The 14,181-nt window shown below is 42.6% G+C and overlaps 1 protein-coding gene across 3 annotated transcripts in view; it reads left to right on the top strand.

The window, feature by feature from the left end:
- The window catches only part of Chrnb3 (cholinergic receptor nicotinic beta 3 subunit), a 42,379-nt gene that overhangs the window by 19,316 nt on the left and 8,882 nt on the right, over positions 1-14,181 (top strand). For 2 of the 3 annotated variants that reach the window (XM_039094179.2, NM_133597.2), the window contains exons 3-5: positions 6,721-6,765; positions 12,913-13,022; positions 13,213-14,095. In XM_039094179.2, the coding sequence (XP_038950107.1) occupies positions 6,739-6,765; positions 12,913-13,022; positions 13,213-14,095 (1,020 nt within the window). In that variant the 5' untranslated portion in view covers positions 6,721-6,738. Of the gene's footprint in view, positions 1-6,720; positions 6,766-8,993; positions 9,100-12,912; positions 13,023-13,212; positions 14,096-14,181 lie in introns of all 3 variants that reach the window. The other variant, XM_039094178.2, reaches the window with a different exon arrangement.

The following is a 14,181-nucleotide window of genomic DNA, read 5'->3' as shown; positions in this document are numbered from 1 at the left end:
AGGTAGTGGCTTAGTCCCTGGAAGCTCTGGTTGGTTGGCATTGTTGTTCATATGGGGTCTCGAGCCCCTTCGAGCTCTTCCAGTCCTTTCTCTGATTCCTTCAACGGGGGTCCCGTTCTCAGTTCAGTGGTTTGCTGCTGGCATTCGCCTCTGTATTTGCTGTATTCTGGCTGTGTCTCTCAGGAGAGATCTACATCTGGCTCCTGTCGGCCTGCACTTCTTTGCTTCATCCATCTTGTCTAATTGGATGGCTGTATATGTATGGGCCACATGTGGGGCAGGCTCTGAATGGTGTTCCCTCTATCTCTATTTTAATCTTTGCCTCTCTATTCCCTGCCAAGGTATTCTTGTTCCCCTTTTAAAGAAGGAGTGAAGCATTCACATTTTGATCATCCGTCTTGAGTTTCATGTGTTCTAGGCATCTAGGGTAATTCAAGCATTTGGGCTAATAGCCACTTATCAATGAGTGCATACCATGTGTGTTTTTCTGTGATTGGGTTACCTCACTCAGGATGATATTTTCCAGTTCTAACCATTTGCCTACGAATTTCATAAAGTCGTTGTTTTTGATAGCTGAGTAATAGTCCATTGTGTAGATGTACCACATTTTCTGTATCCATTCCTCTGTTGAAGGGCATCTGGGTTCTTTCCAGCTTCTGTCTATTATAAATAAGGCTGCAATGAACATAGTGGAGCATGTGTCTTTGTTATATGTTGGGGCATCTTTTGGGTATATGCCCAAGAGAGGTATAGCTGGGTCCTCAGGTAGTTCAATGTCCAATTTTCTGAGGAACCTCCAGACTGATTTCCAGAATGGTTGTACTAGTCTGCAATCCCACCAACAATGGAGGAGTGTTCCTCTTTCTCCACATACTTGCCAGCATCTGCTGTCACCTGAGTTTTTGATCTTAGCCATTCTCACTGGTGTGAGGTGAAATCTCAGGGTTGTTTTGATTTGCATTTCCCTTATGACTAAAGATGTTGAACATTTCTTTAGGTGTTTCTCCGCCATTCGGCATTCCTCAGCTGTGAATTCTTTGTTTAGTTCTGAACCCCATTTTTTTTATTAACTTGAGTATTTCTTATATACATTTCGAGTGTTATTCCCTTTCCTGGTTTCCGGGCAAACATCCCCCTCCCCCCTCCCCTTCTTTATGGGTTGAAACCCATTTTTTAATAGGGTTATTTGTCTCCCTTCGGTCTAACTTCTTGAGTTCTTTGTATATTTTGGATATAAGGCCTCTATCTGTTGTAGGATTGGTAAAGATCTTTTCCCAATCTGTTACTTGCCATTTTGTCCTAACCACAGTGTCCTTTGCCTTACAGAAGCTTTGAAGTTTTATGAGATCCCATTTGTCGATTCTTGATCTTAGAGCATAAGCCATTGGTGTTTTGTTCAGGAAATTTTTTCCAGTCCCCATGTGTTCGAGATGCTTCCCCACTTTTTCTTCTATTAGTTTGAGTGTATCTGGTTTGATGTGGAGGTCCTTGATCCACTTTGACTTAAGCTTTGTACAGGGTGATAAACATGGATCGATCTGCATTCTTCTAAATGTTGGCCTCCAGTTGAACCAGCACCATTTGCTGAAAATGCTATATTTTTTCCATTGGATGGTTTTGGCTCCTTTGTCAAAAATCAAGTGACCATAGGTGTGTGGGTTCATTTCTGGGTCTTCAATTCTGTTCCATTGGTCTATCTGTCTGTCTCTGTACCAATACCATGCAGTTTTTATCACTATTGCTCTGTAATACTGCTTGAGTTCAGGGATAGTGATTCCCCCTGAAGTCCTTTTATTGTTGAGGATAGCTTTAGCTATCCTGGGTTTTTTGTTATTCCAGATGAATTTGCAAATTGTTCTGTCTAACCCTATGAAGAATTGGATTGGTATTTTGATGGGGATTGCATTGAATCTGTAGATCGCTTTTAGTAAAATGGCCATTTTTACTATATTAGTCCTGCCAATCCATGAGCATGGGAGATCTTTCCATCTTCTGAGGTCTTCTTCAATTTCCTTCTTCAGTGTCTTGAAGTTCTTATTGTACAGATCTTTTACTTGCTTGGTTAAAGTCACTCCGAGGTACTCTATATTATTTGGGTCTATTATGAAGGGTGTCATTTCCCTAATTTCTTTCTCGGCTTGTTTCTCTTTTGTGTAGAGGAAGGCTACTGATTTGTTTGAGTTAATTTTATACCCAGCCACTTGCTAAAGTTGTTTATCAGCTTTAGTAGTTCGCTGGTGGAACTTTTGGGATCACTTAAATATACTATCATATCATCTGCAAATAGTGATATTTTGACTTCTTCTTTTCCAATCTGTATCCCCCTGATCTCCTTTTGTTGTCTGATTGCTCTGGCTAGAACTTCAAGAACTATATTGAATAAGTAGGGAGAGAGTGGGCAGCCTTGTCTAGTCCCTGATTTTAGTGGGATTGCTTCAAGTTTCTCTCCATTTAGTTTAATGTTAGCAACTGGTTTGCTGTATATGGCTTTTACTATGTTTAGGTATGGGCCTTGAATTCCTATTCTTTCCAGGACTTTTATCATGAAGGGGTGTTGAATTTTGTCAAATGTTTTCTCAGCATCTAATGAAATGATCATGTGGTTTTGTTCTTTCAGTTTGTTTATATAATGGATCACGTTGATGGTTTTCCCTATATTAAACCATCCCTGCATGCCTGGGATGAAGCCTAGTTGATCATGGTGGATGATTGTTTTGATGTGCTCTTGGATTCGGTTTGCCAGAATTTTATTGAGTATTTTTACATCGGTATTCATAAGGGAAATTGGTCTGAAGTTCTCTTTCTTTGTTGGGTCTTTGTGTGGTTTAGGTATAAGAGTAATTGTGGCTTCATAGAAGGAATTCGGTAGTGATCCATCTGTTTCAATTTTGTGGAATAGTTTGGATAATATTGGTATGAGGTCTTCTATGAAGGTCTGATAGAATTCTGCACTTAATCTGTCTGGACCTGAGCTCTTTTTGGTTGGGAGACCTTTAATGACTGCTTTTATTTCGTTAGGAGTTATGGGGTTGTTTAACTGTTTTATCTGTTCCTGATATAACTTCGGTACCTGGTATCTGTCTAGGAAATTGTCCATTTCCTGCAGATTTTCAAGTTTTGTTGAATATAGGCTTTTGTAGTAAGATCTGATGATTTTTTGAATTTCCTCTGAACCTGTAGTTATGTCTCCCTTTTCATTTCTGATTTTGTTAATTTGGACACAGTCTCTGTGTCCTCCCATTAGTCTGGCTAAGGGTTTATCTATCTTGTTGATTTTCTCAAAGGACCAACTTTTGGTTCTGTTGATTCTTTCTATCGTCCTTTTTTTTTCTACTTGGTTGGTTTCAGCTCTGAGTTTGATTATTTCCTGCCTTCTACTCCTCCTGGGTGTATTTGCTTCTTTTTGTTCTAGAGCTTTTAGGTGTGCTGTCAAGCTGGTGACATATGCTCTCTCCTGTTTCTTTCTGCAGGCACTCAGAGCTATGAGTTTTCCTCTTAGCACAGCTTTCATTGTGTCCCATAAGTTTGGGTATGTTGTGCCTTCATTTTCGTTAAATTCTAAGAAGTCTTTCATTTTTTTCTTTATTTCTTCCTTGACCAGGTTATCGTTGAGTAGAGCATTGTTCAACTTCCACATATATGTGGGCATTCTTCCCTTATTGTTATTGAAGACCAGTTTTAGGCCGTGGTGGTCTGATAGCACGCATGGGATTATTTCTATCTTTCTGTACCAGTTGAGGCCCGTTTTTTGACCAATTATATGGTCAATTTTGGAGAAAGTACCATGAGGTGGTGAGAAGAAGGTATATCTTTTTGCTTTAGGATAGAATGTTCTAAAAATATCTGTTAAGTCCATGTGGTTCATGACTTTTCTTAGTTTTTCTATGTCTCTGTTTAATTCCTGTTTCCATGATCTGTCCATTGATGAGAGTGGGGTGTTGAAATCTCCTACTACTATTGTGTGAGGTGCAATGTGTGTTTTGAGCTTTAGTAAGGTTTCTTTTATGTATGTAGGTGCTCTTGTATTTGGGGCATAGATATTTAGGATTGAGAGTTCATCTCGGTGGATTTTTCCTTTGATGAATATGAAGTGTCCTTCCTTATCTTTTTTGATGACTTTTAGTTGAAAATTGAATTTATTTGATATTAGAATGGCTACTCTAGCTTGCTTCTTCAGACCATTTGCTTTGAAAGTTGTTTTCCAGCCTTTCACTATGAGGTAGTGTCTGTCTTTGTCTCTGAGGTGTGTTTCCTGTAGGCAGCAGAATGCAGGGTCCTCATTGCGTATCCAGTTTGTTAATCTATGTCTTTTTATTGGGGAGTTGAGACCACTGATGTTGAGAGATAGTAAGGAAGTGATTATTGCTTCCTGGTATATTCATATTTGGATGTGAGGTTATGTTTGTGTGCTTTTCTTCTCTTTGTTTTGTTGCCAAGACGATTAGTTTCTTGCTTTTTCTAGGGTGTAGCTTGCCTCCTTATGTTGGGCTTTACCATTTATTATCCTTTGTAGCGCTGGATTTGTATAAAGATATTGTGTAAATTTGGTTTTGTCATGGAATATCTTGATTTCTCCATCTATGTTAATTGAGAGTTTTGCAGGAGACAGTAACCTGGGCTGGCATTTGTGTTCTCTTAGGGTCTGTATGACATCTGTCCAGGATCTTCTGGCTTTCATAGTCTCTGGCGAGAAGACTGGTCTGATTCTGATAGGTCTGCCTTTATATGTTACTTGACCTTTTTCCCTTACTGCTTTTAATATTCTTTCTTTATTTTGTGCATTTGGTGTTTTGACTATAATGTGACAGGAGGAGTTTCTTTTCTGGTCCAATCTATTTGGAGTTCTGTAGGCTTCTTGTATGCTTATGGGCATCTCTTTCTTTAGGTTAGGCAAGTTTTCTTCTATGATTTTGTTGAAGTTATTTACTGGTCCTTTGAGCTGGGAGTCTTCACTCTCTTCTATACCTATTATCTTTAGGTTTGATCTTCTCATTGAATACTGGATTTCCTGTATGTTTTGGACCAGTAGCTTTTTCCACTTTACATTATCTTTGACAGTTGAGTCGATGATATCTATGGAATCTTCTGCTCCTGAGATTCTCTCTTCTATCTCTTGTATTCTGTTGGTGATGCTTGTATCTATGGCTCCTTGTCTCTTCCTTTGGTTTTCTATATCCAAGGTTGTTTCCATGTGTTCTTTCTTGACTGCTTCTATTTCCATTTTTAATTCCTTCAACTGTTTGATTTTGTTTTCCTGGAATTCTTTCAGGGATTTTTGTGATTCCTCTCTGTAGGCTTCTCCTTGTTTATTTATGTTTTCCTGGGTTTCTCTAAGGGAGTTCTTCACGTCTTTCTTGAAGTCCTCCAGCATCATGATCAAATATGATTTTGAAACTAGATCTTGTTTTTCTGGTGTGTTTGGATATTCCGTGTTTGCTTTGGTGGGATAATTGGGCTCCGATGATGCCATGTAGTCTTGGTTTCTGTTGCTTGGGTTCCTGCGCTTGCCTCTCACCATCAGATTATCTCTAGTGTTGCTTTGTTTTGCTATTTCTGATAGTGGCTAGACTGTCCTATAAGCCTGTGTGTCAGAAGTGCTGTAGACCTGATTTCCTCTTTTCTTTCAGCCAGTTATGGGAACAGAGTGTTCTGCTTTCGGGCATGTAGTTTTTCCTATCTACAGGTCTTCAGGTGTTCCTGTGGGCCTGTGTCCTAATTCACCAGGCAGGTCGCTTGGAGCAGAAAAGTTGGTCTTACCTGTGGTCCTGAGGCTCAAGTTTGCTCGTGGAGTGTTGCTTATGAACTCTCCATGAGGGCAGCAACCAGGAGGACCTGGGACGAGCTTTCCAGGAGCCCCCGTGCACCAGGGTCCCAGATGGCGTTTGTTGTTTTCCTCTGGAGTCAGAAATGTGGGCAGAGTGTAGTCTCTTCTGGTTTCCCAGGCGTGTCTGCCTCTCATAAGGTTTAGCTCTCCCTCCCTCGGGATTTGGGTGCAGAGAACTGTTTATCTGGTAGGTACCTTCAGGTTCCGGCGGTGTCTCAGACGTAGGGGACCTGCTGCTCCAGTGTCCTTATCTACGGGATTCCAGAGGCCTTATACAGTTTCCTCTTGGGCCAGGGATGTGGGCAGGGGTGGGCAGTGTTGGTGGTTTCTTCTGTTCTGCAGTCTCAGGAGTGCTCACCTGTCCAGGCAGTGAGCTTTCTCTCCCACAGGGTTCGGGAGCACTGAGCTGTGGGCCGGGATCAGCAAGGTTGGGAATCCCCACTTTCTCCCTTTTTAAACTGCCAACTATTAAAATGTTTTTATTAATTTTTTGAGAGCTTCAAACAAGTTACTTTGATACTCCTCTCATCCATCCTCAGATTCACCTCCCTCCCTGTGCACCCAACGCTAAACCCTCAAAAATGAATGCCCCAACACCAGTTTCTGATGCCTAAATATTCTTGGACATGTGCGTCATGGGTGGTTTAACCAGAGGTACCCTTTCGGAGAAAAGCGTCCCCCTCATCTCCCACAAGCTAACAATGTGCAATAGTTCCACAGCTAGGAGTGGAATTTCCTGCCCGTGTCCACCTCGACACTGGGGTTTGGTGTGCTTTGGGCTCACACAGGTTCTATGCACACCTTTGCAACTGCTTTTAGAGAATTTGTGCAGCTACCCTGGTGCCTCCAGGAGACTCTGTTTAATGTTGGGCCTTTTTTAACTGTCTCTTTCTTAGGATGAAAAGAATCAGCTGATGACGACAAATGTGTGGCTGAAGCAGGTAAGGACCTGTCCCAGGCTGTGTCTGCTAGCCAGTCCAGACACTGACAGTACTCTTTATTTACACACACTGCCATCTGGAAGTACTCCAGAAAACATGCGGAATCCTTAGGGGAAGATTTAGGAATGCAAGGGCTTAACTTCAGCGGTGAGCACGGAGAGTAGCCCTGTTACTGTGTGGGCACGCATCTTCCTGTGGTACTGTTTCTCAGGGATGGGACAGCATGGGGCAGGGGGTGACACTGCAGGTGATGACTGATAAAGTTTCGACACTATGAGAGTCTGCTAAGTGACAGGTATTGTGCAAGATATTGGTAGAATGAGGAGGGGCAGCCCTGTCTTTAAGGAGACAGCAGAGGGTTAGTTGCTGTAAAGTGATGAGCATCATTAATAGGTTTGTATAAAGCCCGTGATTACATGACAGTAGCATGGAGATGGGGAGGAAAGTCAGGGGATGCTCAAAAGAAGAGCAGATATCTAACATGGGTGTCAAGGTCAAACGCAAGCCCCACAGACCAGGTAGGAGTAGGTTTTTTGAATCACATGGGCGGTCTTCCCAACAATTCCCAAGACTTCACAAAGCTCTCACACCTAAGCTAACCAGTAGAAACTCTGTCCAAGCATCCTTTGCTTCCCATACTAGCCTCCCAGTCTAGGTCTCCTCCCAGCCATTGACCTTTTCAAAGTCTAGCTGTCCCACGTACAGGGCTCCCTCTAGCTGGACCTATTTTTATCCTATTGATTTTATTTTGCAGACTCGTGTGTCTTTCTTCTTTGAACTTTCAGCGAGTAATCAAATCCCCGGGAACCATAAATATCTTATCAACAGACTTGCTGAAACCACACGAGGAAGGACACTGTCATGACCCCTCAGATTCTGCACCATCATATTCAAGGTCCAAACGCATTTCCATCCATTCGCCTGACTTCACTGTTTCCCAGCACCTTCCCGCACACTACTCCACCACGGTCTCCCTAACCTGCCCCGCCAGCCACGCCCTGACTCCCCATCCGTCCCTTTTCAGCTGCAAGCATCTTCTCCTCGGGATGCCTATACCATCTCTTTCCTAGCGCCGTCTGCAGCTTGCGTGAGTTAGTCTCTGGCGGGGAGTTCATAGTGCTGGGGACCACCACTGCGCTCAGTACCCTTTAACGTGGCACATTCTGTGACACGATGACATCCCCAAGCTAAGTCCCCGCAGCTGCTTCTTTTTACATCTCTGTCCCCGTTATTGATCTTGCTGCTGGAGGGCAGAAAGTAAGAGCAATTACTCTGACTTGGAAATACTCCCCCCGGGGCTTGCCTCAGTTCTCTTTGCACAGCGTTTCTGAAATCGTTTCATCCTTTACTCCTTTTTGTTCAAGAAGATTTAGGGGGTTCTTAGACAAACCCACACTAGCAAGCATCTGTTGGGATTCAGGACCTGAAGAGGTCAGTGGCGAGGTTTTACGTACAGCTCCCTCAGGACACAAGCAACACCATCAGGCGTTGCTCTTGGCTTTGAGGCAAGGCAGCTCAGTGGTCTCCAGCTTATGACCCTTCTGTTCCCCACATGTTGGGATTACAGGCTTGGAGCACCAGCCCAGTATGATTTATTTCATTTTGAGTCTGATAGTTTTCCCCCTTTGTCTCTAAACAATTTTCTCTGAAGATATTGTTTACCATCCATCTTGTGGTTTGGTCTGGTCTGTTCCTTGTCATTGGGTCAAAAGTCTGTCCCCATGGCGCTCTCTCTGTCTCTCTATCTCTGTCTCTCTCTTTCTCTCTCTCTGTGTGTGTGTGTGTGTGTGTGTGTGAGAGAGAGAGAGAGACAGAGATAGAGAGACAGAGAGACAGACAGAGACAGACAGAGACAGGGAGAGAGGTGATAAGTGTCAATAAAACCCTCTTCTGAAGAACAAGTGCATTTTGTATATGATAAAAATGTTTATTGAGTCGCGGCAAACAAAGGTAGAACACACTTAAATCAACAGACTGCTGAAATGGCTGAGCTCCACCCGAATCGTACTGCTTAGCAGCAGTCGAATTCTCAAATTTTACCAGCTAGTTTATGTTAAAGTTTGACATATAACTCATGGTATATAAAAAGAGGGTCGCTTGGCATGCTTTAAAACTAGACTTTAATTCTGCCAGCCTCTCCATAAAGTTTTGTTTGTAGAATTTTTCACATGATACGTTCTTTCCCTTCCTTCACCTTAAGTTGTAAGCACAGCTGTTTTCCATTGTAGAGACACCCACGCCTCTCTTAGTGGTCTAAAATATCGTTGCTTTGAAAGACTTTGGTTTCTGAAGTTGTCAGAGGCATTGCCAGTTCAGCAGGAAAATGCAAGTTTGGTGAGTGTCACTAAGAGCAGAGGGGGGCAGCATTTGTTATTGCTGCTGTTGCTGTTACTTTGGTTTGTTTTTCAAGACGGTGTTTCTTTGGGCAGCCCTGGTTGTCCTGGAACTCGCTCTGTAGACCAGGTTGGCTTCAACTCACAGAGATCTGCTTGCCTCTGTCTCCTGAGTGCTTGCACCACCACCAGCTGGGCTAACAAAGGCTTTTTTTTTTTTCCTTTTTTTCTCTTTTTTTAAAAAAAAGAAAGCCTCATTCACTGGGCTGAAGAGATGGTGCTTGCTACTCTCACGAGTTAGCCAGATCTCTTCTGGCCTCTGCGGGCACCTGCATATGTGTAGCATTCACCACACACACCACCACCACCACCACCACCACCACCACCACCACCACCACCACCACCACCACCGCTACCACCACCACCACACACACACACACACACACACACACACACACCACACACACACACACACACACACACACCACACACACACACACACACACACACACACACACAAGTAAACATAAAAATCTTTTTAAAAAAAGAAAGTCATGTTGCTTTAGGCAGGAGCTGGTTTCCAATAATATCGGTGTATTAAAAATTTGACCACAGAAAATCTTTCAGATACATTTGCATTCAAATCCCTTTCAACATTATTTAAACCTATACAAAAACTATCTTATTTTTTTTTAGATAAAATACTTCATAGCTTTATGATGGAACACATAAAACACAGCTAAAATTCTTTTGCTGCCGAATTCCTTTTCTGCCTATAGGGTTGAGCACTTTCAGCAGAATTTCAGGTGGGAAGAAAACCACTCCTCATGGAGACCATCCATCTTGTGGTTTGGTCTGGTCTGTTCCTTGTCATTGGGTCAAAAGTCTGTAAAAGCAATCTGTAAAAGTCTGGTAAAGCAATCCTCAATTCCTGCTCTTCCTGCTGGCACCTTATGAAAGTGCATTCGCGAGCAGTCCCAAATACCTTGCAAAAGAGTTAAATCTGAATTATTTTCTGATGGGATGTAACAGATTAAGGTCACCTGTTCACATGGCTAAACATTAAGAGCATCATCGAGTGAGTCTTAATCACGCAGCAGCAACCTTGGGCTTTAGAAAACAGAGCCCCCACCCCCATCCCTAGTTCTAGATTTAACTCTTAGATGCCTGCATGTGAGTGAAGCCGGGCTTTTAAAGAGACCTTAAATAACTGTTTTAAAAGAAATACTCAATTTAATAAAGATGGGGGGGAAAAGGAAACATTTTTCTGAGGAAATAAAGATCTTCAGGCATCTAAAGTTAAAAAAAAATAAAAAAAAATAAAAAAAACCAAAAAAATTTCGTAAGTCGTAGAGGCACAGGAGGGACAGGGAAGTCTTAGCAGGTGGTACCACATTGACTAAGTGACCTTCTGCAGGCAGAGCTGGGCAGGGCGGGGAATTTTATTGGGGACAGACTTCTCAATGGCAAATGAGGGGAAAGTAAAGGAAAGCAAACAAAACATGCTACTGTGTGTGAACACTTCTGAGAGTTGGACCCTCTGATGATTCCAAGAGTCTCTCAGAAGGACGCCAGGCAAGGAGGGAGTGTGTGCGCTCTTACAAATGGGGGTAAGGAATCAGGGAGAAGCCTGAGAGCACTGAGAAAAATCTCACACATGCTGTCTGTCTGGCTTTTAAGTAGCTAGTCTTCTAAGGAACTTTCTCACAGTTATACAGTATTTTTAACTGTTTTAGATTATAAATTCCCAAATGCTGTGTCTCCTTGTTTGAGGTAAAGAGATGTCACATTTGCTGAGATCCTACTATTTATCAAGTTTATTTTATTTTTTAAAAATTTTATTTTTATTCTTTGAAGACTTCATATAGGAGGAGCCTTATGTCTTGGTCATATCTACTATTCACGTCCTACTTCAACTCTGTCTGGCCTCCCCAACACACTACATGTCTTCTTTAATATATATATATGTATATATATTATGTATACTATAATTTAATTTAATATAATATATAATATAATATATTAATATATAATAATACATAATAAATAATATATATTCCCACTGAATCCAATTACTGCTGCCCATATGTGCACTGGTAATCAGGCATAAGCAATACACCATGGCCACATACTGCAGAGAAAAGACCCCCCAGCCAGGAGTGGTGCCTCAGTAGCTCCTCCCCCACCCATTCTAGAAGAGTAACAAATCAGTATTTATTTAAGCAACACAATGCCAGCTCTAACTAGACATGTGTCCCTTGTGCCCCAAACAAATCCATGTAAGCCGCTTTGCCAAAAATAACAGGAACTAATACAAAAGGCAGCTTGAGGGACAGTTTTTCTACATCAAACTGAGTCCTCATCTCTCTGCCTACATTAAATCCAAAGTGAAATATAGATTTGTTCTCCGAGAAGTTCATACTTGTGGACAGTGTTATTTATATTCATTTCCCACTTCCCCACCCTTTCCAGGCTCCACTCATTATATATAATATATATATCCCTCCTGTTTTCTATAACCCTGAGTTTGGTTAGCAGTACCTATATACCTATATTAGAGGCATGGGTGTGGGACATCCACTGGAGCAAGGAACTGTACTCCTAAAGAAAACAGATTCTCTGTCCCTTAGCAGTCATCACTGTTAATAGCTACTCAGGTGGGTCAGGTGGGGTGGGAGCTTGGCTGTCCCTTCTCCTTCTCTACTGGAACAGTGCCTGGCTTCCTCTTGTGCACATTTTGTGCAGACAACCACAGCTACAATGAGTCCAGGAAAGCATCGCCGGTCATGTCCAGAAGACACTGTTGACATTGACCTCAGGCTCTTACATTTTTCCTGTCCCCTCTTCTGTGATGGTCCCTGACCCATAGGTGGGGTGGCAGGGTTTGGGGAGATTGATATAGATAATTTATTACCGATCAGTCCTAGTTCTGAACACTTTGAACAGTTATGGGTCCACGAATTGACCACAGTTGAGACCTCACAAAGATATGGGTATAAAATAAATATTTAGAAAGGGATTTGCACGTTTTAAGGCATCATACATATTTCAGTATTTTACCATTCAATTAAGCCACCCATCTGCCAATTCCTGATTTTTTAATGACCTAGATGGCATCATTGTTCTCCAGGAAGCCTCACACTGGGTGGACCCTTCTAGTGCTTGAAGAAAAAAACTGGAACATATGGAGGCCCAGAATATTAGGGACATAATTTAAAATGCTAATTAGGAGTTTACAAGGTCAATTTAGATAAATTATAAAAGTTAAGTCTCTGTCCATTTGCTCTGTATAAAAGTGACAGTGCCATGGGGGACGGTCAGCAGAACTGAACATTTCACAGTAACAGATCGAGATCATATGTTCCTATTGTCAGGGGACAGAAATCTCAATAGACAGCCCTCCTGGAATGACCTGAACGAGATGGCCATTCCTTTTTAGAAAGGGTCTCATTGTATAAAGCAGGTTTGAGTTTAAGGTCCTCTTAGGCTTACCTTCCCAAGTTCTGGGACTAGAGACATGCACCTTCCCACATAACTGTGGGCTTTCTTGTTTGTTTCTTAAGAGAAAAGAGGAAAAAAACAAGCATGAATCAATGCCCTCTGTGATTAGGCTCATACATGGGCCCGTGGAAGTTCAGGCTGGCTTACACTGTATTCAGAAGCTGCAGGGAATCCTAGATAGTTCTAATCTGGGTGAAAATCCCTTTTGTAACACAATGATGGGCTGGTAAATTAAATTGAAGGAATTGGGAGAGCCTCACTTCCACAGTACTGAATTTTCAGAATAAAGTTGCTGTATACCTGTTTCATGCAGGAATGGACAGACCAAAAATTACGCTGGAATCCGGAAGAATATGGTGGAATTAATTCGATAAAGGTTCCATCAGAATCGCTCTGGCTGCCGGACATAGTTCTCTTTGAAAAGTAAGTATCTTTAATACTGCATTGGTCAGATGCAGAAAGTCTGCTTTGGGCAGAACAATTGACTATGTTTCTTCATAACATGGTTTCTTTGTAAAGCATGACTTGACATTGGGGTAGGAAAGGAAAGCCACGTAGATTGCCTCCTGTGAGTGTCCAACCATCCACTAACCAGTGACTACTTTCATGGCAGTGCTGACGGACGTTTTGAGGGCTCCCTCATGACCAAGGCCATTGTGAAGTCCAGTGGAACCGTCAGCTGGACTCCTCCCGCCAGCTACAAGAGTTCCTGCACCATGGATGTCACATTTTTCCCGTTCGACAGGCAGAACTGCTCGATGAAGTTTGGATCCTGGACTTACGACGGTACCATGGTTGACCTCATTCTAATCAATGAAAACGTTGACCGGAAAGACTTTTTTGATAACGGAGAGTGGGAGATACTCAACGCAAAGGGGATGAAGGGCAACAGAAGAGAAGGCTTTTACTCCTATCCGTTTGTTACCTACTCTTTTGTCCTGAGACGCCTGCCCTTGTTTTACACGCTCTTTTTGATAATCCCCTGCCTGGGGTTGTCTTTTCTCACGGTCCTGGTGTTCTACCTACCCTCGGACGAAGGGGAAAAACTCTCATTATCCACCTCCGTTTTGGTCTCTTTGACGGTGTTTCTTTTAGTGATTGAAGAAATAATCCCGTCCTCTTCGAAGGTCATCCCCCTCATTGGCGAGTACCTCCTCTTCATTATGATTTTTGTCACGCTGTCTATTATCGTCACGGTTTTTGTAATTAATGTCCACCACAGATCTTCCTCAACGTACCATCCCATGGCCCCCTGGGTGAAGAGGCTGTTTCTACAAAGACTCCCGAGATGGCTTTGCATGAAGGACCCCATGGACCGCTTCTCTTTCCCGGATGGAAAGGAGAGTGATACAGCCGTGAGGGGGAAAGTCTCAGGCAAAAGGAAACAGACTCCCGCCAGCGATGGAGAAAGAGTTCTGGTCGCTTTCCTCGAGAAGGCCTCCGAGTCCATCAGATACATTTCGAGGCATGTGAAAAAGGAACACTTCATCAGCCAGGTGAGTGTGCCGGGAGGTGATAGGGCTGTGTAACCGAGGCGTGCACAGGAAAGCCATGGTGGTGTGCGTTACCACAGAATGTGGTC

The sequence above is a fragment of the Rattus norvegicus genome, chromosome 16 (assembly GCF_036323735.1).
Source record: "Rattus norvegicus strain BN/NHsdMcwi chromosome 16, GRCr8, whole genome shotgun sequence".
Classification (NCBI taxonomy): Eukaryota; Metazoa; Chordata; class Mammalia; order Rodentia; family Muridae; genus Rattus; species Rattus norvegicus.
The sequence above is the reverse complement of the archived record's forward strand: the minus strand, read 5'-3'. Positions and strand labels throughout refer to the sequence as shown.